The sequence below is a fragment of the Periplaneta americana genome, chromosome 11 (assembly GCF_040183065.1).
Source record: "Periplaneta americana isolate PAMFEO1 chromosome 11, P.americana_PAMFEO1_priV1, whole genome shotgun sequence".
Lineage (NCBI taxonomy): Eukaryota > Metazoa > Arthropoda > Insecta > Blattodea > Blattidae > Periplaneta > Periplaneta americana.
Window position 1 is genome coordinate 145,725,643 of NC_091127.1, and position 25,976 is coordinate 145,751,618.

Genomic DNA, 25,976 nt, shown 5'->3' on the forward strand with positions numbered 1-25,976 from the left:
TATTTTTTCTACAGCACGCAAGTACATGAAACTTACAACTAAAATTAAACCAGTCCAAGATTATTATAGATCCTACTAGCGACCTATTGCCAAAATAACCAGGATTAAATTGAATAATTTCCAGGAAAAATTGTTCCGGGGCCGGGTATCGAGCCCGGGACCTTTGGTTTAACGTACCAACGCTCTACCAACTGAGCTACCCGGGAACTCTACCAGACGGTAGACGGTTGTCAGCCCACTTTGAGGTCTGTGGATATAGAGGGAAAAATTGGATCGGTGTCTGGTAGAGTTCCCGGGTAGCTCAGTTGGTAGAGCGTTGATACGTTAAACCAAAGGTCCCGGGTTCGATACCCGGCCCCGGAACAATTTTTCCTCGAAATTATTCAAATCGACTTTACAGAGAGTTATACCTGAAAGCTTGATTTGCATAATACACATCACTGTTCGTTAACAGAAAGCCACAATTTAAGTCACACGGAGTTAGTGTGCACTCAATGTTGGTTGTTTGACGGTTGTCAGCCCACTTTGAGGTCTGTGGATATAGAGAGAAAAATTGGATCGGTGTCTGGTAGAGTTCCCGGTAGCTCAGTTCGGAGAGCGTTGGTACGTTTAACCAAAGGTCCCGGGTTCGATACCCAGCCCCGGAACAATTTTTCCCTCGAAATTATTCAAATCAACTTTACAGGGAGTTATACCTGAAAGCTTGATTTGCATAATACACGTCACTGTTCGTTAACAGAAAACCACAATTTAAATCACATAGAGTTAGTGTGCACTCAATGTTGGTTGTTTGACGGTTATCAGCCCACTTTGAGGTCTGTGGATATAGAGGGAAAATTGGATCGGTGTCTGGTAGAGTTCCCGGGTAGCTCAGTTGGTAGAGCGTTGGTACGTTAAACCAAAGGTCCCGGGTTCTATACCCGGCCCCGGAACAATTTTTCCTCGAAATTATTCAAATCGACTTTACAGGGAGTTATACCTGAAAGCTTGATTTGCAGGGTTAAATTGCTTCTAAATTCTGTATTTTTTATTACCGAAACTATTTGGAACATGTTTCGTATATAGGCTGTATCTCAGCCTTGTCTGCATCTTTGACTTTACAAATTTCCACTATCGATATGCGACCATCCCAAAGTCTGTGAATCATTTTTATAGTTCACAAATGCTGTTACAAAACTATCTAGCACCTCGTACAATCGTATCTCTTCATTTCCATGAATATAGCCCTCTGTTTAGTTCGCAATGTTGTCCACTTCTCAACTTCTTTTTTTTCACACCTTCCTTCTCCTTCTTCATCTGCTATACATCACTCCATGGTTGGACTCTCACTTTGAGAGAGGAACACAGGCTAAGGGTGTCTGAGAATAAGGTGCTTAGGAAAATATTTGGGACTAAGGGGGATGAAGTTACAGGAGAATGGAGAAAGTTACACAATGCAGAACTGCACGCATTGTATTCTTCACCTAACATAATTAGGAACATTAAATCCAGACGTTTGAGATGGGCAGGGCATGTAGCACGTATGGGAGAATCAAGAAATCCATATAGAGTGTTAGTTGGGAGACCGGAGGGAAAAAGACGTTTGGGGAGGCCGAGACGTAGATGGGAAGATAATATTAAAATGGATTTGAGGGAGGTGGGATATGATAATAGAGACTGGATTAATCTTGCACAGGATAGGGACAGATGGCGGGATTATGTGACGGCGGCAATGAACCTCCGGGTTCCTTAAAAGCCTACAATCTTATGTAAGGAAAGTTATTTTTAATATTGAAGTTCTCAATTAATTGTATATAAAGTGGTGTTATGTTTTATTATTCGAGTAATGTTGTTAAATTGAACATTCTCAGTTCATTACTAACATTATCAACTCCAATCCTACCTGATTTCTTACATTGAATTTGCTTGGAAATTTATAAAAGATGACATACTTTTACAGTGCTACATAATACAAGTTAAACATTTCAAATATTATTATATTACGAGTATATAATGTATGAAAGTGCAGGAAAAATTCAGGATTTTAACAAACAAATGTTTTTATACGGCAGTATATTAGTGATCACTTGCAAGTAAGAACATTACTTTATTACCGAGATCACAGTGTTTCCAGGTAAATAATTCTGCTTAAATATAATGAAAGATACTTCAAAAGTATCACTGTATAACTGATTACGGTTCTTTGAAATGACACTTAAAAATAGTACAGTACAACTTCTTGTCACGTTCTGGACTGCATTTTCATAATTACATTCGGTAATTAAAATTCAGTCGCATTCAGATCTGTTGGACTGTTTCTTCTATGTAACTCTCCTCCAAACTGGAAAACAGTGACATTCTCCTTCAAAGAATTCAGATAATAAAAACATTACTTTTCCATCATTTAACTGCAAAGCTACAGGACATTTTAGTCACTCTCAGACTAACTAATTTTCACGTGTCTCCTCAATTTGTGGTAAATATAAATGTTTTATATTTTAGAGTTTTAATGCCATTGGTATATATAATGTATTCCTATTTATTCATTCATTCATTCATTCATTCATTCATTCATTCGTTCATTCATTCATTCATTCATTCATTTAGTGTTATGCCCAAGGGCAGGTCTTTCACAGTAAACCCAGCTTTCTTCAATCTTTCCTATTTTCTGCCTTCCTTTTCGTTTCCTCATATGATCCATATATCTTAATGTCGTCAATCATCTCATATCTTCTTCTACCCCAAACTCTTCTCCCGCTCACCATTCCTTCCAGTGCATCCTTCAGTAGGAAGTTTCTTCTCAGCCAGTGACCCGACTAATTCCTTTTCCTCTTCCTGATCAGTTTCAGTATCATTCTTTCTTCACCCGCTCTTTTCAACACAGCTTCATTTCTTATTCTGTCTGTCCACTTCACACGTTCTTTTCTTCTCCATATCCACATTTCAAATGGTTCTATTCGCTTCTCTTCACTTCGTCGTAATGTCCGTGTTTTTGCCCCATACAATGCCACACTCCATACAAAGCACTTCACTACTCTATTCCTTAGTTCTTTTTTCAGAGGGCCGCAGAATTGCTCTTTTTTCTATTAAAAGCTTTCTTGGTCATTGCTGTCCTCCTTTTGACTTCATGGCAGCAGCTCATGTTACTGCTTATAGTACGTTACACTTCAAGTATATGAAACTGTCCACTTGCTCTACTACCTCATTTAGAATTCTTAAGCTTACCTTCTTTATTTTTCTTCATATGACCATGGTTTTCGTCTTATTTGCATTTATCTTCATTCCATACTGCTCACAGTTGTCATTTAGCTCCAGTAGCATATCCCTTAATAATATCTCCTCTTCTCCTAACACCACCATATCATCAGCAAATCTTATGTACTTTATATTCTTTTTCCTCCTACTATCACTCCTTCCATGTTCTGAAAACAGTTCTTTACTAAATCATCCAACGTATTCGTATATACTTATAAATTACGTAATCTCAATTATGTCACAGCTAGAACTATGGAATGACTCCGAAATTACGACAATTACAAGTTCATACCAATATATCATCATCATAATCATCATCATCATAGCAGGGATTAGGCAACAATGCTTGTTCCGTCTTCACAATGTTCAACTCCATCTTGTCCTTGGATGCCCGACATCCATCCGGCCCAACATTGTGAAGAAACTGAGTAGAAGAAAATTCCTCAAGTAGGGATATCAACCCCACGTTGAGTATTCTGGTGGAGGGACTGCCTCCTCAAAACCTCCAATGTTGTTTGCTCATGTACGATCCCTTGAGCAGGGTTGCCTCTTCCGCAATTTTATAACCAAAGCCACCGTTTTTGGCGCATGAAATAAGTAATGGATACGTTGAGAACGAGTACCTTATCTTTGCCACAGTATGTGGGCTAGAAAGCTGACAACTGTGATTGGCAGATTGTTGACGATACATCTGTTTAGGAGGTGGTACCATTCTCAGCCGAAGCGGCAACAAGTGCTCACTGATTGGCTTTTTATTTAAGAACACGCGACAAAAACGCTGGCACTGACTGTACTGCTGTTGAGGGCTTTGCCCTTGTTTCCCCGGGAACGGGGCACCTACTTTATTCTCCGGTGGTTGGGTGTCTTAACAGCCCAAATAGGGCCCTTTTTACTCATCAGCTCCCCGAACTAGTTGAAGAAATCGTAATAGCGTTATTCCGTTGTTTGTATTTTTCGCAGATGGAGGTGAACGAGACAGCATACCTGTTCAACATGATCGGCGTGCTGCATCTCTATACCGTCACCATGGTCAACAGTCTGCGGCAACTCAACTTAGAAGACAAGTAAGCTAACCCTGTATAATGCAGTAAGTGTGGCATTTCTGGCTCTTGAGTTATACTCATCATTTTGTTGTTTCCTCAGCTGGGCAACGGATCCTACCGACGTGAACGCTTTCCACACGTTTCAGGCAAACGCCATCAGTAAGTAACAGAGCTATCTATGATCAAGATGTTATATAAATCAGATTAAGAAACCATTACTTTCTTCCAGGCAACTGATGAGTCCCAGTTTTTTTAAACAGTTTTGGAATATTAAATATATATTTTTTTAATTATTTATTGAAAAGTTTATATTCCTGTTTCTACTTCACCATTCTTAATGATCATGGGATAGAAAAAAACGTACAGAATAGAAATTACATACAAATGTGCGTGTAATAAGCAATAAGGAAGGCATCTTCGATTAATCATTTCAAAACAACGTGAATATAGCGTGCATTGTATAGGAAAATAATTTCTTAATATGTTGCCCCCGGCGTGCATCACTGTTAACTTATGAAAACAAATGACAATTATAAGTCCCTTCTCTTTAATTCCTGGTAGCCAATCACGTTGCAGGTCGGCTACATTTAAACGTGTGTGTCTTGTGATTCGCTGATGAAGACGTTAAGCATTCCTAAGGCTCGATAAATACTTAATATAATCGCCCGCCATTTTGGCTCTTTCGTTTGCGTTCGCAGAAAGGACACGAGGACGTTATTTGCCGCTCAATTATTTGCTGAATTACAGTGCGTTTGATTTATTATCATAGGAGCTACGACATGATAATGTTTAACGGTGTGGCAAATATATCCCTCGTCTGGTAGCTCGGCAATGAAAGAACAAAAATGGCGAACGATACTACCTCCCTAGACTTTACAGTGCGTTTGATTTATTATCATAGGAGCTACGACATGATAATGTTTAACGGTGTGGCAAATATACTCCTCGTCTGGTAGCTCGGCAACGAAAGAACAAAAATGGCGAACGATATTACCTCCCTAGACTTTATAGAGCCTTGATTTCCTAAAACGTAAGCAAAGAGGAGGAGTCACGTCGGGAATAACAGCGTCGCGACTTGTAGCACGGCACATAAACACTATTTGAAGAAATAGGAGACATAAGTAATAATCTTCATTCTTAATGATCTTCGGATGGAAAATAACAATGAAATATGTATAAAATAGAAATTACATACAGGTGAGCTTATAAAAACAGTAAGTAGAATCATATTTGATTAATAAGCTTAAATTACTCCAGGTTTAGTGTAAGAGTGGCCTATAGGGCTATCTAACGACGTCTTCTAGCAAATTACCGGCATTCGCTTTTAATCAAGAGTTGATATCCAAAGAGCTTTAGATCGATCAGTGACATAGAGATCCAGAAATGCTGCTGCAGATGGAGTCCGCCGTTTTCCAAGGATTTGTCAACATAATTTATTGTTGACATGACAAGGGGCTATATTTTAAGTGTGTAATGCCAGAAAAACCTAAATAAATGTAGTGTGAAACAGTAACTATGTTGCCATTACTTTTTAAATGCCCTAGTAACATTAATTATAACTTTTTTCCTAAAGTAAATGCATTACAACTAAGGCGGCAGCTAACATGGGAGTTAGTAATATACAGGGCTCTCATTTCAAAACTTCCAAGTCTAAATAACTAATTACTTAAATCGAATTCAATTTAAACAAAAAACACATCAATTTAGATATTGAGGGAGAAGTCTGAAACCAGGCTTAATTGCATTTTAGATTTCGCCCCCCACCCTACCTCCCAGTCACCTCCACTTTGAAATTTCAAATGGCACCCCTATATTTTTATAATTGAAGCGTCGGATGGAACAACGTTGTAAGTTACAAAATTTTCATTCGGCGTGTTTCTGTGTAATAATGTTGTATGTCATGTTACCTTGCTGTACTCCTTGGCTTGCAACTGTCTATCAATGCAATACGCGAAATTTGTCCACTCAAAAGTTTGCTACCCTGGAACCAACAACGTTGTACGTGTACACATTTTTCAGCTCCTGTAAATTTTACCAAATGTAACTTATAACGTTGTTTCAGCCGACGCTTCAATTAATATGAATGAGCATTCAATTGTCTACACACCTCATTCATTTGTTTCCACATCTTTTGTTTTCCATCGTCGCCTGGCAACCAGTATTTTTGTTATTATCAGTTGATTGTAGGATGAAAACACAGCTTATTTTGTGTAATTTCCTAAATTTAATCAATAAGGATAATTTATGTTCTCTCTTGAAGGGTATACACCATTTTAAAATAATTTAATACAAAAACAACTTTTACATGAAATGCTCAATAAGTTTTTGTAGCTTTATTCTCTTCAGCTCTAATCAACAATAACAACATTCCAGGTTGCCAGGTGACGATAGAAAACAAAAGATGAGAAAAAAATGAATGAGATGTATAAATAATTTAATACTCTTTCATATTTAAGTATAAAAATATAGGGGCGCCATTTTAAATTTCAAAGTGAAGGTGGCTGGGGGTGGGGGGTGAAATCTAAAATGCAATTAAGCTGGTTTCAGACTTCCACTTAAGGGGAGAGGATGGTATTTTCTGGTGAAAAATGAATAATTTTTCCAAAAAAAAAAAAATCTTTAAAATACTCTGTGATATGTGTGGAATGCATAGCATAACATTTTGTGGGTATTTGTGCCCATATCGGATTTTGAGTCGCCATTTTTAAACTTCCTGCGTTATGGATTTTTAAATCACTCGCCTACTTTTATTGTTGTTACCGGTAAATTAAATTTTCAAAACAAATTTTGTTTGCTTTGAAATACCCTTTGATATGTGTGGAATGGAATGCATTGCATAACATTTTGTAGGTATTTATGCCCTTATCGGATGTTGAGACGTCATTTTTAAACTTCCTGCGTTATGGATTTTTAAATCACATGCCCGCTTTTATCGGTTTCCAGTCACTTCATTTTTTTTTGCTACGTTCCCAGACAAAAATGGATATAATTTCTGAACTATTAAAGATACATGCATGGAATTTAGAACACACAATCTTTAGACTATTAGGAAACTTTTCTCTGTAACAGAAGTTTGTTAATTGATTTCATTTTAAAAATACGTCCGTTTATTTGCAAAGAAGGGAAATCAGAAAATTGTTATTAAATGTTAATTGTTTATTTTACAAACGTAGGGTCTAATATCAAAATTCTGTTACAGACAGTTTGTAGAACATGCTTTTGCAAATACATTGCAAAAAATGGTTTAAATCTATTTTTAAAAACGGTTTAGATATATTGGTTTTAGTACAATCCTGCATTGGGTATATTTTTTTTCCAAATTTGGGCCCCGAAATAATTTTTTTCAAAATATTTTTATTTGGTTGAGTTGCCACAGCTATGAGCTCTGTACATACAAAAAACTAATATTTTACATCAAATAGGAAAAAAGTTAAAAAATACCATCCTCTCCCCTTAAATATCTAAATTGATGTGTGTTTTGTTTAAATTGAATTCAATTTAAATAATTATTTATTTTGACTGGGAAGTTTTGAAATGAAAGCCCTGTATTTATTTAGGCAGTAATATTGAAAATGCTAAAATTATTTTTCCCCGCAGCCGTGCCTTCGGGGATCCTACAGTTCCCGTTCTACGACCTGGGACTAGAGTGAGTATTACAATGGCTTCTAAGGAAAAATGTCTGCAGGTTGCGAGATTCTTTGGACTTCGTACCGTTTTGTAAGTGCAGAGACATCTAAAATTTCCATGCGAAATGTATCGTAGCCAGGGAACATAGGGACTAGCGAATTGTTCTTGATAACAAGTCAAAACAAATTCATTCTCCTTTCCCTGAATTCCCTGGTAATAGATCTGGTACGTAGCTATGTCACATTGGATGTTTCTGCATCTATGAAACGTTGAAAACCTCAGATTTCTCGCACAATACTGAATACTTTGTATCAAATTAAATCCCCGCGTGTTGAACTGTTGTTCCTGAAAACAAATTTCGTTTGCAGGGCCCTCAACTACGGAGCCATTGGAACTATTCTGGGTCACGAACTCACTCATGGCTTCGACAACTCAGGTGAATATCAGTTCCAAAAGTCATTGTTGAACTTCCTAGAAACAGCTTCAATGTAATCTAGAAATGAATTTGCTGTTTTCCATTTCAGACTTTCAAATTCTCTAACTCATTTTCTATCCCATATTTATTGTTAGTATACCTGTATTTACTCGGCCTCTTACTTACTTACTTACAAATGGCTTTTAAGGAACCCGCAGGTTCATTGCCGCCCTCACACAGGCCCGCCATCGGTCCCTATCCTGTGCAGGATTAATCCAGTCTCTATCATCATATCCCACCTCCCTCAAATCTATTTTAATATTATCCTCCCATCTACGTCTCGGCCTCCACAAAGGTCTACTTCCCTCCGGCCTCCCAACTAACACTCTATATGCATTTCTGGATTCGCCCATACATGCTACATGTCCTGCCCATCTCAAACGTCTGGATTTAATGTTCATAATTAAGTCAGATGAAGAATGCAATGCGTGCATTTCTGTGTTGTGTAACTTTCTTCATTCTCCTGTAACTTCATCCCTCGTTTATTAAAAAACCTGTGGACCTCCATGGGATGTAATAGCATTTTGATGCAAGAGAACGTCGACATTCTCTGCGAATATAATTCCGAGGCTTCCTCATTTTGTATTATCTTTCGAATCAAAGACAAGATTGGCAACTTGAAGATGATTTGAGTCTGTAGTTAAATTATTTATTAAATACGTCGCAGAAAATTAAACTGTCTCTGTTTTCAGGGCGACAGTATGACAAAGATGGGAACATGAGACAGTGGTGGAGCAACACTACTGTCGAAGAATATGTTAACAGAACCACGTGCTTCATCGAACAATACAGCAACTACCGCCTGGAAGAAATCGATGGCTGGGTGAGATCTAACATCAGATTATAAATATAACCTGTTCAATGTCACAACTCTGATTACTTAATGCAGACTCCAATAGTTGTATGAAAAATTATTCTATATATTATTGTTATTGACCCTATTATTATTAGTTATCTAAATAGCAACTCTTCATTTTTAAGTTGACAATTCTATTAACTATTGAATATTCGTCAACATACGATTTCGTATTATCAATTATAAGAAAATACGAGTATAATAATTATGCAACTTTTATGGTTACTCGCTCACTGAGAACAGAATTGTTTAACTAAATATAAAATTATACAATAAATGTTTATTTTATAAGGTCTGAAAACTGAATCAAAAGTTACATATTTAACCAAACCAATTTTTAAATTTTTGATATTGTAATGATATGATCACCTTTCATTTTTGATTATACAAATGTGAATAAATGCAAAATAAAACTAATTTTGTAATCCGGGTAAACTGAAAAGTTACTTTAATATATTTAAAGCTTTCAGCAATTCTACGACCATAATATCTAAGAAAAAATATCCCATACATTTATAACCTAATGAAAACAAAATTAGTCATTTTAAAAATTCAGGTTTCTCAAATCACACATTTTTCACATATGAGAGAACATCCAACATTTTTTCCAAGCATTTAATGTTCCTTTAAAGATAAGGAGAAAGGCTTCGATATAGCCTAATTTCAAAATTACAATTTCACAGTTCTCTTCTTAGAAAAGTTAGTATTATGAAATAAAAACTGAAGAGTCATTAATATTTTTGTGGTCCTAATTGCCGAATTGGATAAGTTTATATTCTGTGAAATTCTCATAGATCGTCCAGCCCAAAATTGCATGTAAGATAAGATGAAAATAACAAGATGAGAAACATATTTCAATCTAGATGTGGAGGTGCTAATTTTCAAATTGGGTATGTTAGTTTCTAAAAAGTTTTTTCCAGCAAGATCAGACTGAAATTTTAATATGAGAAACATAAGAACGGAATAGACTGAAATCTGAATTTTAAGATCCTAACTACCAATCTGGGAAAAATTTAAGTTTTATGAAATTTTCCTAGTGTGTCAAGAGATGTAAGGTAAAATTGAAATTTCGATATTAAAAATATAGGAACGGAACAGAGGTGAATCTAAGAGAATTCTTAACCTAGTTCAACGTAATGAACAATTGTTATGTTGCAGGTGAATGGAAAACTGACGCTGGGAGAGAACATCGCGGACAATGGCGGCCTCCGTGAGTCTCTGCGCGCCTACCGCAGGTTCAAGGAACGCAATGGACATGAATCCAGGCTGCCGGGCTTCGAGTCCTTCACAGACGAGCAGATCTTTTTCTTGTCTTTTGCTAATGTGAGTACACGGAATAAACTTACCACCCTGAACGGACCCAAGTATACAGGCACTCATTGTTTTTCCAAATTTCCGAAACTTGCTGAACATGAATTTCAGAAAGTGTAAGGGATGAACAACACACTTGTTATAAACCTTTCGTCATTTGAAATCCATTTGATAGGCTTATTAGAACTTTTTTTAACTGAGTAAATAATAGTTCTTACAGATATACTACCACTTCTAGGTGTTTTAGTAGGTTACATCTCTTACCTAGCTCTTTTTTCATTCATAATGATCTTTAATCTGGCTTTTTTCCCTTCAAAATGATCTCCTATCTGGCTCTATTTTTCTTCAAAATTATCTTCTATCTGGTCCTTTTTTTCCTTCAAAATTATCTCTTATTTGGCTCTTTTTTCCTTAACAATTATCTCCTATCTGGCTCTTTTTTCCTTCAAAATTATCTTCTATCTGGTTCTTTTTTTTTTCCTTCAAAATTATCTCTTACTTGGCTCTTTTTTCCTTCACAATTATCTACTATCTGGCTCTTTTTTCCTTCAAAATTATCTACTACCTGGTTCCTTTTTTTCCTTCAAAATTATATCTTATTTGGCTCTTTTTTCCTTAACAATTATCTCCTATCTGGCTCTTTTTGCCTTCAAAATTATCTTCTATCTGGTTTTTTTTTTCTTCAAAATTATCTCTTACTTGGCTCTTGTTTCCTTCACAATTATCTCCTATCTGGCTCTTTTTCCTTCAAAATTATCTTCTACCTGGTTCCATTTTTTCCTTCAAAATTATATCTTATTTGGCTCTTTTTTCCTTAACAATTATCTCCTATCTGGATCTTTTTTCCTTCAAAATTATCTTCTATCTGGTTCTTTTTTTTTCCCTTCAAAATTATCTCTTACTTGGCTCTTTTTTCCTTCACAATTATCTCCTATCTGACTCTTCTTTCCTTCAAATTTATCTTCTCTCTGGTTCCTTTCTTCCTTCAAAATTATCTCTTATTTGGCTCTTTTTTCCTTCACAATTATCTCCTATCTGGTTCTTTTTTCCTTCAAAATGATCTCCTATCTGGCTCTATTTTTCTTCAAAATTATCTTCTATCTGGTTCTTTTTTTCGTTCAAAATTATCTCCTATCTGGTTCTTTTTTTTCCTTCAAAATATCTCTTATTTCTCTCTTTTTTCCTTCACAATTATCTCCTATCTGGCTCTTTTTCCCTTCAAAATGATCTCCTACCTGGCTCTATTTTTCTTCAAAGTTATCTTCTATCTGATTATTTTTTTCCTTCATAATTATTTCTTATTTGGCTATTTTTTCCTTCAATATTAATCTCCTATCTGGTTCTTTTTTCCTTCAAAATTATCCCCTACGTGGCTATTTTTTCCTTCAAAATTATCTCCTATCTGGTTCTTTTTTCCTTCAAAATTATCTCTTATGAGGCTATTTTTTTCTTTAAAATTATCTCCTATCTGGCTCTTTTCCCTTCAAAATTATCTCCTATCTGGCACTTTTTTTTCCTTCAAAATTATCTCCTATTTGACTCTTTTTTTCCTTCAAGTCTCTCAATGGGACAGCCTATCCTGATTGAAACAAGTGGGAGGCGAAACTGATCGTTAATTTTTTCAGCTAACTTCCACGATGTATCGTTGCAGGTGTGGTGTGAAAATTGGACTCCGGAGTCTGTACGCTGGGCTGTGAGCGACGAGCACTCACCTAATCACATCAGAGTGCTAGGAGTTCTGTCCAACTCCCCGGAGTTCTCCAGAATCTGGAAATGTCGGAAAGGTTCAGCCATGAACCCGAAGAAAGACAAGTGTCGCATTTGGTAGCGAGTGTGTGAAAGTCATGGTAATCAACATGCGTGGTCTCAACTACGTAACGCCACTTACACCATTCTTATAGGACTCAGAATCTTCTTTATTCCGTCCTATTTTTCGAATGTTTACTTTAATGAAAGATAAGTGATGTGGTTGTAGAAAAACTAGTCATACATGTTACAATGACCAGAGTTGTTAATCACATTTTATAAATCTTTTCCGAAAATCTCATAAACTGTCTTGAGGTTTTGACATTCTAATAGCCTATACAAGTGTGCCTCAGTCAGTAATGTGGAGGATCTCGGTAAATTTGAGGAATATTAAAAAATATATATAATTCATTCCAGGTCAATTCGTCCACAGCACAAAGTCCAATATATAGAAAGTCCACTACAAAAAAGTCTACAACTAAAACGTCCAATAAAATTAGTCAAAAAGTCCAATATTCAGAAATGTCCACAAATCAAAATATCCAATATATAGAAATGTCCACAAATCAAAATTTCTAATATACAGAAATGTCCACAAGTCAAAATGATCAATGTCTGTTATGTACAGAGACAATTATTCAACATTCTGTTTGGAGAACCTCATTTCGTCAAATACCCTGTGGCTATCACCAATTTCAACGAGGCTAAACAACCCAGTAGTTGATACAGCATCGTTAAATAACCAAGTAAAAACGTTACAAGGTGGTCATATGACCAAAAATGTAGTGAAAGATATCCATTTTAGATTTCAAAAAATGGTTTATTATGTCAGAAGGCTTATTTGGAGATTTATAGAAAACATAGTACAAGAACAGAATGAGAAAAAGAATACCACAACTTAATCCAAATTCCCTGTGGTCATATAAACGTAAGACACCCACTAAACAAGAAATATTTAACAAATCAACGGCGAATTGAAGGAAGTGTATACCGATACAATCAATATAATTAAGAACAATAGTAATTTGAAACAATATTTGCGGGCACTTTCATATCATAATATGAACCTGCATACTGATCCCAGTGCAGGAGAAATTAAAAAATATAATTAGTTACCGGTTCAGAATATCGCAACTTTACCTTACATTTTATTTAAAAAAAATGTATTTAAATTTTATAAATATTGTACATTCATGATCTCGTACATGTATAATTGGCTTAACTCCGGACATTTTCGATAATGGCCATTTAATGACTGTGGACATTTTTGATAATGGATATTTAATGAAAATGGACATTTAAGATAATGACCATTTATTCAATGTGGACATATGTTATACTGCCCATTTAATGACTGTGGACATTTTTTATATTGGACATTTAATGAGAAAGGACATTTAAGATAATGGCCATTTATTCAATGTGGACATATTTTATACTGGTCATTTAATGACTGTGGACATTTTTTATATTGGACATTTAATGAGAAAGGACATTTAAGATAATGGCCATTTATTAAATATGGACATATTTTATACTGGACATTTATTTTAATGACTGTGGACATTTTTCATACTGGATGTTTAATGAGAATGGACATTCAAGATAATGACTATTTATTCAGCGTGGACATAGTTTATACTGGCCATTTAATGACTGTGGACATTTTTTATATTTGACATTTAATGAGAAAGGACATTTAAGATAATGGCCATTTATTCAATGTGGATATATTTTATACTGGTCATTTAATGACTGTGGACGTTTTTGATACTGGACATTTAATGAGAATGGACATTTAAGATATTGGCCATTTATTCAATGTGGACATATTTTATACTGGCCATTTAATGACTGTGGACATTTTCGATACTAGACATTTAATGAGAAAGGACATTTAAGATAATGGCCATTTATTCAATGTGGACATATTTTATACTGGCCATTTAATGACTGTGGACATTTTCGATACTAGATATTTAATGAGAAAGGACATTTAAGATAATGGCCATTTATTCAATGTGGACATATTTTATACTGAAAATTTGATGACTGTGGATATTTTTTATGATGGGCATTTTTGCAATGGACATTTCGCAGTGGACTAATTGACTGACAATAATACAATCGTGTACATGAATACATTTTAAACACATAGGCATGACTCAGCCATTTTAAAGAATTGCATTCGCAGACGTATAATGCTGTGATACTGAAACATAAATTTCATACTGCATATATGAACGCAGATCTTATCGGTTATAAATGCTAAATAAAACTTTTGCAGAATTCCAGATATAAATCTTTCCGAATAACAGGTTCGAAATTTTCTTCACACCAAAAAATATTTTACCTGAGTTATGAATGTTTCGCACGATATGCGAGCATTTTCAACCGCAAACGAGAAACGTTTGAAACTATTTATGAATAATGGCAAGGTTAGGGGGAATTTCCATGTACAAAAGGGTTTCTGGTTTTCTATTACACGACGTATAAGACTAGAGAAATTTATTTCACGGCGAAAGAAATCGATTTGGAAGTTTAAAGTATGTACAATCTTAGAAACAATAAATTTGTTGGCGCACAGATATTTTTTCCCAGAAAGGAGGCACTGCACGACTGGGTTCATAAGCAAACACTCGCTTTGTTTCGATGTACGTCGTCCATAAATAGCTAGAACAAGTGCTAGGGAAAATAATTTAGCGTAATAAAGTAGTGCGATAAAAACTTTTTCACCGCCAAGAATCGCGACAACAGTTGTTTCTAAGACTGTACTGTACAGTACAGAAATAACACGACTTAATCACTATGGGAAGTAATAGGATTTGCAAGTATATGATCGTGTACAATTTTGCAAGACTACTTAATATTAACTGTTATTTCAATTATTCAATAATATTATAATGAGAAAGTGTATGTATTTCTCTCAATTACAGCTACTTTATACAGGCACATCATTTTATTTTTACTAACATTTTTAATATTAACCTGGCTATACCTTTCTATTAACGGTGGAAATAGGAAACACCGCTTGCTCCCCCTTCCACGACTGGAGTTCGATGATACTGGCGTAAAATAAAAATCACTTTACTAGGTATAGGAGGGAAGAAAAGTAGTTCATCCATTTATGTAAACTAGGAAATATCGCAATTTTGAGTTTGATAATTTTCATTAGGTTTTTGTTTAATCAAAATACAGTACTGTATTAACATTTAGTCTTTTTACACACGAATTGAGCTATCCATTCGGACGTATTAATTATGCAGTGCATATTGTACTGTTACAGCACATTAGCGTACAATATAGAGAATGAAGTTAAATTGAAAAATAATCATAATATGAATATTTAAACACATTTTTCAAAATGGTGGCCATTCATTTCGAATCAGGCTTCTTTTCTTTTGTGCATATTATCGCACTATAGACTATTGTACCTAATTCCAATTACCAATTTCGTCTTTCGTACGAGTAACTCATGTTGAAATAATTCTGTACCTACTCTATAAAAGAGTACCTTACGTACTGTAAATTCAATCTTCACTTATCCGAAAAGATAAAATTACTCAGAAATGCTATCTACTGTCCGTTCAAGTGGTTTTGTCGCAGGGTCGTAGAAAGGGGGGGATTACGTGACAGTTAATTACTTAACGAGGCTCTTTTATTTAAGTTATTTTAAATATTTTTATAATATTACGTAGACATCCAATTCCTAACAGAAATTAATGTTTTCAGAAAAGAGCTAAGATAGCCCAGCTACTAGACTTAACAGAGGGGCGAACAGAAGCAGGTGGGGGAAACCGGGATGCGACGTAGGCAAACGGACGATAGTACCTGTACGAAAATATGATTCAATATTGAAAGCTCTTTCGTCACTGGAAAACGTGAACATATTTCTGGAACGTACTATTCTCACTAAGTCAGTACTGCTTATGCGCGCTCGGCTCTGTGTCGTGAACGGTTGGGAGTTTACTAATAGAAGGGGTGGGAGTGAAGTACATTCCAAAACTCAGGTACAATAAAAATTGAAGTAAAAATAAAATGATGTCCCTGTACATATTAACAGTGTAAATCGTATACTTCAGATCAAAATTCATCCAAGTATCACTTTTATAACCAATCCATACATTTAAACCTTGTGATCGCAACGGAAATCGAGTGTCGCTGATTTCTGAGTGACCTTTGAAAAGTGCATCTATTCTATTCTTCCGCCCACAGAGATCGAATATTACGTCCTTGGGGGATCATAAAGTAATAGAAATTACATTTTAATGCAGGAACACATTAATATGGTAACAACACTATCTTTTTGCTGAAATTCATCGTAGAACTATTTTTTTTTCATTCGCCTGTCCACTATCCAGCCCCGGATACAACGCAGCCCATTATTTCCGCTTTCATGCATTGTACCTGCATTGCAAGTCAAAGACCTCTGCGATCTCATGACTTCCGTCCCGGTCACTTTTCAGGTGGAGTTTCGTCCAAGAATTTCGGAGCATGATTGACTTCCGTCTCGAGAATATTTTCTTCCCAGTTTGCAGAATTAGGTCTGCCTATACGTTACTATTTACATTATTTTTTTTAATCTTTGTTGAATATATTTAAGTAATTTAAATTATAGATGACCTTAAATCCCCGTTGTTAATGTTTTTCCTCTCTAATTCATAAAAATTATTGATAACTTATAACACACCAATTGGAACTTGGTGACTTCCTCTTGTTGCAACTCGGCCAGTTTTGTTCTCGAAAGCTGTTCCTTCACTCACCCTTGTGTTGTTATTATTATTATTATTATTATTATTATTATTATTATTATTATTATTATTATTATTATGACGCGTTACGTACCTAGTTTTAGACTTTTCTCGGTCAGAATATATTTGAGAATGTGTATAAATATACCTATATATATTGGCTAAAGGAATAAAATATCCTGTTAAGTATCAAATGACGATTCACATCAATTTGTGGTCCTTGTACCATTTGCTGAAAATTCAGTCCAAGTTGGAGGAAATGATGCAACATGAGATAAGTAATTTATATTACAATCGACTGCATGATTCCTTAATTCGAAGAAGAAGTAGTTTTCCGTATTAGAAATGTACTACAATGATTGTTATTTATTACGAATCTGTCAAATAAATCGTTTTTGGTACTACTAAAATTAAAAAATTAAATTACGCACACATATTTCTAAAGATATAAAGGAAATAGTCATAAAATATTATTTCATGAGCGCTAACCTTAAGACAGTTGAAACATAAACAGTGTACGGGGTACTAAAAGGAAATCTGGACAAAAACATTTTATTTCTGTTTTCACAATAGTTTCCATTATCGAAATATTATTAATAAGTTTTCAATAATTTTTTAGTAAGGAATGAAAATAATTGTTATTATTTATATTTTGATACAGAATAAGAAATATAAAGAATGCTTTTCTAGCATTAGCACTACATCTTTAATTGTTTATTGCCTCTTCATTCATGTTTTGTAAAGATTAATTTTGTAACTTGTAGATCAATGCGACTAATATTTACCTATCAAATATGCCGTAATATTAATAAAGAAGTAATTTTTAAACATGAAAACATTTTATGATATGCTATAAAGTTAATTTTAAAATTGTTCTTGGTCATTTTATCACATACTTAGACATCTAATAAGTTGAAGTGTATCTAAATTAACTTCAAATTAGAATATATATTATATAAAATTGAGAAAATCTATCAAAATATGTTATTTGGCACACCGATTCTCATTTTTAAGCACTATATTCACTCATGTCGGTGGTTTTTCGGTGAAAGTTACTGTATGGTTCCTTTGGGGCGTACAAGATCTCAGTGGTTTTTATAATCTATGGTAATGATTTGTGTAATAATGTCGCTGTACCCAATGAAAACCTGATCTTAGATTTAATTTTATTGTATTTGAAAGTTCCAGATACCAAACTATTAACAGAATGTGCGATTTTTTAACTGAAATTCTGTAGGTGTTTTGAATTGACATGCGATGATCAAGACGTAACATTTTGTTAACTTATTAGTCAAGAAACTTGTCCTTGAAATATAAGTATGAAAATGAGTTCAACCATATATGCAACGACAAATGTTTACAGAACACTAGTAAACATATTGAAGTGTTGGTAAGTGATTATTTTAAGAGAATAAGGATTATAGAATTTTACCGTCGAAATACTACACATGAATATCGAGGGCATGATACCAGAAGGGCGCATCAACGAATTTTGTGTTACTGAAATATTTTAATGGAACCTATGTACAGTACATTCGAAAACAAAACAATCGTTTGATAATTACAATGGACATGAGAAAAAATCAAAGAAAGTGCCTTGTTATGTAGCAAAGGATAGGAAAATCATTCCGTAATATTTAAATGGTTCTAATGTAAACTTGTAATTTTATTGATACGCCATTCTAGCATGATATCCTCGATATGTCACCAATGGAATATAATTTTATAAAAAGATGTATATAACATTTTGTCAATTCTAGTCAATAGTGTTTGTGTAATCAATTTCAGTAAGAAAATGTCTTAAGTTTTTGTAATTTTATTTACTGAAGGGACACTCAAGTGAAATATTTATTACCGTTTGTCTATTTTCCTACAACTCTAAACTAAAAATGAATTTTACATCTTTAAGAATATGTAATTACTTCGTGAAATATAAATGATATACATAGATAACGTATATATAACTTTTACGTTTAAGTGAAGTATTCCTACAAACATAAATACACCATGCATGCTTAATATCTACCCATACGTTACTAAGGGTCGATATCACCAAGCTTCTTTAACTTTAATTATTACTTAAAGTCTTTTATGCTCGACCATGCCGAAATGTAGTAATGATACATCTGGTAGCAGCCCTTTGATGAATCTCATTAAAGTACACCTATTCATTAAAGTTCAGGTGTTCCAGCAATCAGAAAATACCATTGTAGCAATATGAAAGCGCAAGTATCGATTATTCTCAGATATGCAATCGAAAGACAACTAGTTCTGTTACTATAATAATTAGCGTTAATTGTAAATAATATTCAAATAAATTCAATTTGTCATCTCGTTTTTCAATGTCTAATTCAATTTCAAAGTTATATCAAGATTAATGTTTATTTTACTCTCTAGATTATAGCAAGGTCAATGTCGACATTTGTTTCTCGGAAAAAATCAATACTTTCGCGTCTGCGCACATCTCACAATTTACGAGGTATTGCACAAGGTCAGTTCCGCTCCTCAGTCAGATAAGAATAACATGAATACTTATGAATAATTTCAAGTTATAAATATGGTCGAGCATAAAAAGTCGTATGAAACTTGACTATAATGGTAATTAAGACGCTCGCGTCTTAATTACTACCATTATAGGCCCGTTGCATAATGAACTATTTAATTGACATTTAAAAGGACAATGCATTTCACCAACACAAATAGGGCTTTAAGCTCTGTTAAACTATATTTAAATTAATTGGTTAATATTTGGTCTTTTAAATAATTAATCCTGCATTAACAACAATCATTTTCATCATGGCGAGGAGAATGATGGACTTGATACTTAAAAATACTTTTGCTTGTTGCATGATATTTTCTTGCCATCTAGTTTCATATTATACAATTTTTCTTCAGTATTTCTGAAGACAATAGAATGAGGTTGCTTTTGCATTGAAATATCTTTTTATTTACATTCAAACTTAATTCCTTTCTTCTTAAGACTGCCCATCCGTCTTTTTGTTTTCCCGTAATTTTAATTTTTTTTACCTCTGTTAATGATGACGTCGTAATGTAACAAATGAACTCAATATGAAGATCATTGCTTACATTAACAAGGCACATGGCCTTCAAAATTATGATTTTATTATAATTCCGAAGGTTGTGATGACTTAATTGGGAATTAAATTAATTGACTTCATTCAAATGTGTATCAGTTTGGTGAAATGTAAACGAATTAAATATGATTTAACTTCCATATTTCAGTTACAGTTAGTTAAATGTGAATTAGTAACATGTTGGTGAAACCGACCCTAACAACCATACTTATAAGAATAATTTCATAACAACTTGTAACGAGATTGTGAATATATTTCAAACACGATCAAATTTATTTTGTTTCGCTTCTTCACTGAAACATTTCTTTATTAGGTATATTAAATATATTTATCTACACTTGTAATACAGTTTAATCACGAGTAATATACTTCACATGGGTGGCCCTCCAGTTTCTTATGAAGTTCTTATAATGTCCGTTCACCAAAAATGTTTGGAATTCCTTAAGTTGAAGATTGTAGTTTTATTGTAATTGTGAGTTTGTAATTTCTGTAACATTATCTCAGTGCCTTTTAAAGTCTGAATTCTTGACCTTACACTTGATTAAGTAATAGTTCACTATTCAACAACAATATGGGCGTCAAACCGCACTAGTCCACTGTTATAATCACTGTTAATTTTTATGTTAATTAATTTCAATTTGTTAATTATCTTTCGTGACACGATATGAATTGCTTAAAAAGTAAATGTTATTTTTACGTCCAAAATACTATATTAAACATCGAACAACACGAAACAAACTTTCTGGTGTAAATCATATATTGCAAGTAGCTTTGTAATTATATGTTGAAAGTATATTGTGTTTGTTAATGTAAGACTAATTGAAGTTATTGTTTACGTTTATTAGAGACAGTATTGTAAATTTAAGGCCACTGTATCATACATGACGTTTAAGGTGAGCCACGAGTGAAATTTGGACACGATTTGATCGGAAATTCAATTTTTTGTTTTAAGTCTCAAAAAATATTCCTTATTTCAGAAAATGTCTAAAGAAAAAAAGAAGAGTGAGGTTACAACATATGGAGCAGGGCAATTTTGAACAAGTAACATACATGAAAATATTTGGTACCAAATCTTTATTTGCTTAGTTCTCAAAACAATTTTTTTGTCTGTGCTTTGCATCATGTAAAAAATTTCAGTTGTACTTTAGTTGTACTGAAACAAAATTTTGCAAATAACCTAACCCATAATTGACCCCTGTGACCTGAGAGTCACATCTAGTAATCTATTTGTTTAATAAGAGGGGGAATTCAATTAATTTAATTTATGTATTTCCGTCTAATGACTTATCTAATTGATAAAAAAACAACTATTACAACACATAATAATTTATTTTTGATCTCAATTTATTTTGCGAAAGTTTGCGCCTCATTGACATGTTCAGGAAATGAACTATACAATATCTAAACATTGTGCATGTTAATTGAAATATTTAGTTTACAAAGTGATTAACAATGAAATAAAACATGTTAAAACTTTGAAAACCTACGTGAATATAAATTCATATGGATGCTAACATTTTAATAACAAATTATTATGCTGTAATATGTGCTTTTATCATGAGATAAGTCATTAGACGAAAATATATAAAAATACAAAAATTTAATTGTTAAATTATACTTATTAGAAGACAATCACTATAATGAAGTACAAGAAAAAAGAGGGGTGTTCTTCCCATTGTTCACCAATATGACTTCAAAGTTACAATATGGCTCCTGTTTCTTACATTTTTTAATGTTCTCTGAAGTTAATATTTTGCCCTCCAGACGTCAATATTTATTTTACCACCGTTTCATGGTCGACCAATGTTACCTGATGTCATAACCATATCTTTTAAAATTAAAATCGACCAAAAAATTTAATTTTACTAATATCTGCTATTTAGATCAATATCAACTAATACAGAGCCTTGAAAACATTTTCTGACTTCAGAAAATAATTCGGCTTTTAGATTATGAGGAACATCGAATGGGTATTGTGTTTTGACGCAAAGGTTAATGACGTGCACATTTCAGACGTTTAATTATGTATTATGATTATTTTTATTCAATTTTCAAAAATCAACAAGAAAAAATGTCTACATGTCAAACTAATCTAGATACATAAAAATTGATACCAATTTTGAAAACTGTATCCATTGGGAATGTGTTCACAAAAAATTAAAACATTACAAAAAATTATAACACGGGGGATATTTTTGTGACGTAATTAGAAGAAAATATATAATTCATTTTATAACTCAATAATTATTTAGCAAAGAGATTTCAAGATGTGTCAGATTTGTATTGTAATTTATAAGACTCTATGTTAAAAATTTCAAAAGGATTGGATGAAATGTTTTAGATTTCCAAATTTCATTCATGGCTTACCATGCATTTTGATCATATGTAATGTAAGGATGAAAATCATGAGAACATTTTCAATAATTGAAATCACGAAAGACAGATTCTGAGTGCACAAAGTGATAAAAATTATTTATACTCTAAAATAAAAAGAGAATCGTTTTATAAAATTAAAATTTTTTCTTTTCAGTTTCGAATTTATATGTTCACTTAGCGGTAAACCAGAAACTGAAAGAAGTTAATCTAGTAAGTGAACATATAAATTTATAATGCTTACGTTTACACATTTGTTTCATATCATAATCAAATTCAAAGAATTTAATAGCTTAACCTATATTCTTTTCATTATTCTTAGACAGAGGGATGTCTTGAATTTGCGTAATCATATCTCAAGTTAATTTATTTTCTTGGCATTAAAATTATTTTTACTATAATATATGAAACTCTATGCAACTTCTTAATATTTTTTAATATTTACGATATAAAATTCATCTTATCCGTTTGGCTCTTACGTTTGAAGTAACTTTGTACAATCATTGATTTTTGTTTTACTTGTTAAGAATAAAATTGTAAGTAGTGCAGCAATTCTAAGAAAATGCATCTCTGAAAAAAAAATATTTATATAGAGTGATTCACGAGGATTTACCGTCCATTACAGAACTTATTTCTGAAGACATTCTGAGCAAAAACGTCATATAAACATGTGTCCTAATCTCAATATTTTCAGACTTACACTAATTTGAAGTTGTTAGTAAAATACTTTTTTCTTTAGTTTTAAGGGTAAAAAATATTACAAACAGAGAATGAATTATTCAGAAGTGTCATTTCTTTAATTTGTTAGTGTTCTAAAACTAAAAATGTGTTGTTAATTGCTTTATATACTTTTTTTTCAATTTTTAACTAAAAATTACATCATTCTTATGCACTTACCATAAAAATTGTTACAAATCATAAGACTTTAGGAACTTGATTCTTTACAGTTTAATTATGCATCCCAATGTATTGTACAGTCTTGAAGTATTTACAACAATTGAATGATTTGTAACAAATGTTGTGATAAATGCGTAAGAAAAATTTAATTTTGTAGTTAAAAGTCGAAAAAAAATTCTGTACGAAAAACTATGGAATTCACAACACATTTCTAGCCTCAGAATATTAGCTAATTAAAGAAATGATTCTCCTGAATACTTTATTCTTTATCTGTAATATTCTGTTACCCTTAAAACTCAAGAATAATGAATGGTATTTTATAAACAACTTCAAATTAGTATAATTCTGAAAATATTGAGATTAGGACAAATGTTTATATGATTATTTTGCTCAGAATGTCTTCGGAAATAAGCTCCGTATGTGGCGGTAAATCCTCGTGAATCACCCTGTATATTTGAGATGGTATGGAGCCATTCTCATTTATGAACTCTGTCTAAGCTTACGCAGTACGCCAGTGAGGATCCGGGACTGTAAAGTCTAATTGAATATAAAGTTATTTCCTGATTATAAATATTTATTAGTCAAAAATTACATTAGGTACAGGGACGCGATTTCAGAAAATGATACCTCAATCTCAAAAGTTTTCACGGATATACACCAATATGTACTCTGTTTGTTGCCCGGAGAACGTCAGATAAAAACCCGGTATCATGTCATGTTTTCGCCAACATCTCAATTTTCCGACCCCCAAATTCGAAAATAGTATGTTGATTTTTCTGGATATATGAAATATTGCTTCATCAGAAAAACAAACTTGGTTAAGATAGTCATTGTATCGATCATTTCCTTCCAGAATAATCGCAGCAAATACAGCATTTCGGAGACGATCGCATGGCAACAAATCTTGCATGATTTGCTCTTTGTACGCGTCGAAATGCAACCCTCTGTGCAAAATTTTTCACACCTCCGGAAAAGTCAACAGATACAATGTTCGGTTTTGGGGGTCGGAAAAGCGAGATGTTGGAGAGAAACATGGCAAGAAATATGGTATTGATTAGACGTTCTACAGGCAACAAACGGACTCTATGCATGAATACTTTGTAAGTTGAGATATCATTTGGTGAAAACAGCGTCCATGTATCTAGCGTAGTTTTTTAGTAATAAAAATGTATATAATCAGGGAAAGACTCTATGTTCATCCTGTATACTAATTTGGTAGGAGTAGGAATGAATAGATTATCACAGAAATGAGAACGTTCTCATTTACAAAAATATCTAGAACAGCGCAATAGTGTGGACTTTGACAAGTCAATATCTAACACACATATTTCATTTACTCCGTAATATGAGAAAAAAGTATGTTTCCCTGATTCATAACACTTGAACTGTCAAATTGCAAATGTAGTCACGATAGTAATATTTCAGTTTTACTTTCAGAGATGCTTTTCTTACTCTAAAAGGTCTACCATTAGCCTCTCTGTTTCTTACAATGTCACATGTACACGAAATTTCATCGCACTGTAGAATCTGTAAATCTGTACTCCACATGTGCTGGTCGCATGCTCTATCATAAGGTTGTGAACAACAGTCACAAACTAAGGGACCACTTAAATGTAAGAGTGTTGTTGTCTGTTATGGAATTTAAACTGTAGCAGGTTTAGAACATGTTAAATGTTAACGAAAATATTGTGCCTATTGAATATGGTGCTAAAATAAAGTCATTTTATAGAATGTAAAATCTGTTATTATTATTATTATTATTATTATTATTATTATTATTATTATTATTATTATTATTATTATTATTATTATTATTATTATTAAACAACATACACAGGTTAAACCGTAAGCAATATTATTCATTGAGATATTTCAATAAAAAAGTTATATACAATTTTCCTCGTTTTTGCTTCCTTTTCGTGATAAAAATTGTTTTATGTGAAACATCATATAGAGTGTTTTGTGAAAGCCATTGATTTAATTCCAAATAATAATGATTAGTTAGTTTAAGAGAGCAGTATATTATGATAATAAATTATTGAAAGTGTTTCAGTTTTTTCCTTTAAATGTGCAGAAATTTGATCCGAACTAGTGTAATATTTTAAAGTTTCTATTCAGAACAAAAATTACATTTGTTCAGATCAAATTTCTGCACATATAAAGAACAAAATTAAATTATTTCAAATCATTTATTGTCATAATACAATGCTCTCGTCTACACCTGTGGAGAAACGGCTACCGCGTCTAGCCGCGAAACCAGGTGGCCCGGGTTCGATTCCCGGTCGGGGCAAGTTACCTGGTTGAGGTTTTTTCCAGGGTTTTCCCTCAACTCAATATGAACAAATGCTGGGTAACTTTCGGTGTTGGATCTCGAACTCATTTCACTGACATTATCACCTTCATGTCACTCAGACGCCAAGATGTTGTTAAAGCGTCGTAAAATAACCTACTAAAATAAAATAAAAATACAATGCTTTCTTAAAATTACAGAACATATTGGGAATTAAATCAATGGTTTTCACTAAATACGCTAAGAGATGTTTCATATAAAACAATTTTTATCTCGGA

General features: G+C 33.2%; 1 protein-coding gene across 2 annotated transcripts in view; it reads left to right on the forward strand.

The window, feature by feature from the left end:
- The window catches only part of Nep5 (Neprilysin 5), a 192,930-nt gene extending 167,784 nt beyond the window's left edge, over positions 1 to 25,146 (forward strand). For both annotated transcript variants that reach the window (XM_069840179.1, XM_069840180.1), the window contains exons 15-21: positions 4,195 to 4,298; positions 4,378 to 4,436; positions 7,875 to 7,923; positions 8,273 to 8,340; positions 9,072 to 9,202; positions 10,394 to 10,558; positions 12,198 to 25,146. In XM_069840179.1, the coding sequence (XP_069696280.1) occupies positions 4,195 to 4,298; positions 4,378 to 4,436; positions 7,875 to 7,923; positions 8,273 to 8,340; positions 9,072 to 9,202; positions 10,394 to 10,558; positions 12,198 to 12,374 (753 nt within the window). In that variant the 3' untranslated portion in view covers positions 12,375 to 25,146. The remainder of the gene's footprint in view (positions 1 to 4,194; positions 4,299 to 4,377; positions 4,437 to 7,874; positions 7,924 to 8,272; positions 8,341 to 9,071; positions 9,203 to 10,393; positions 10,559 to 12,197) is intronic.
- The last annotated feature ends 830 nt before the right edge of the window (positions 25,147 to 25,976 follow it).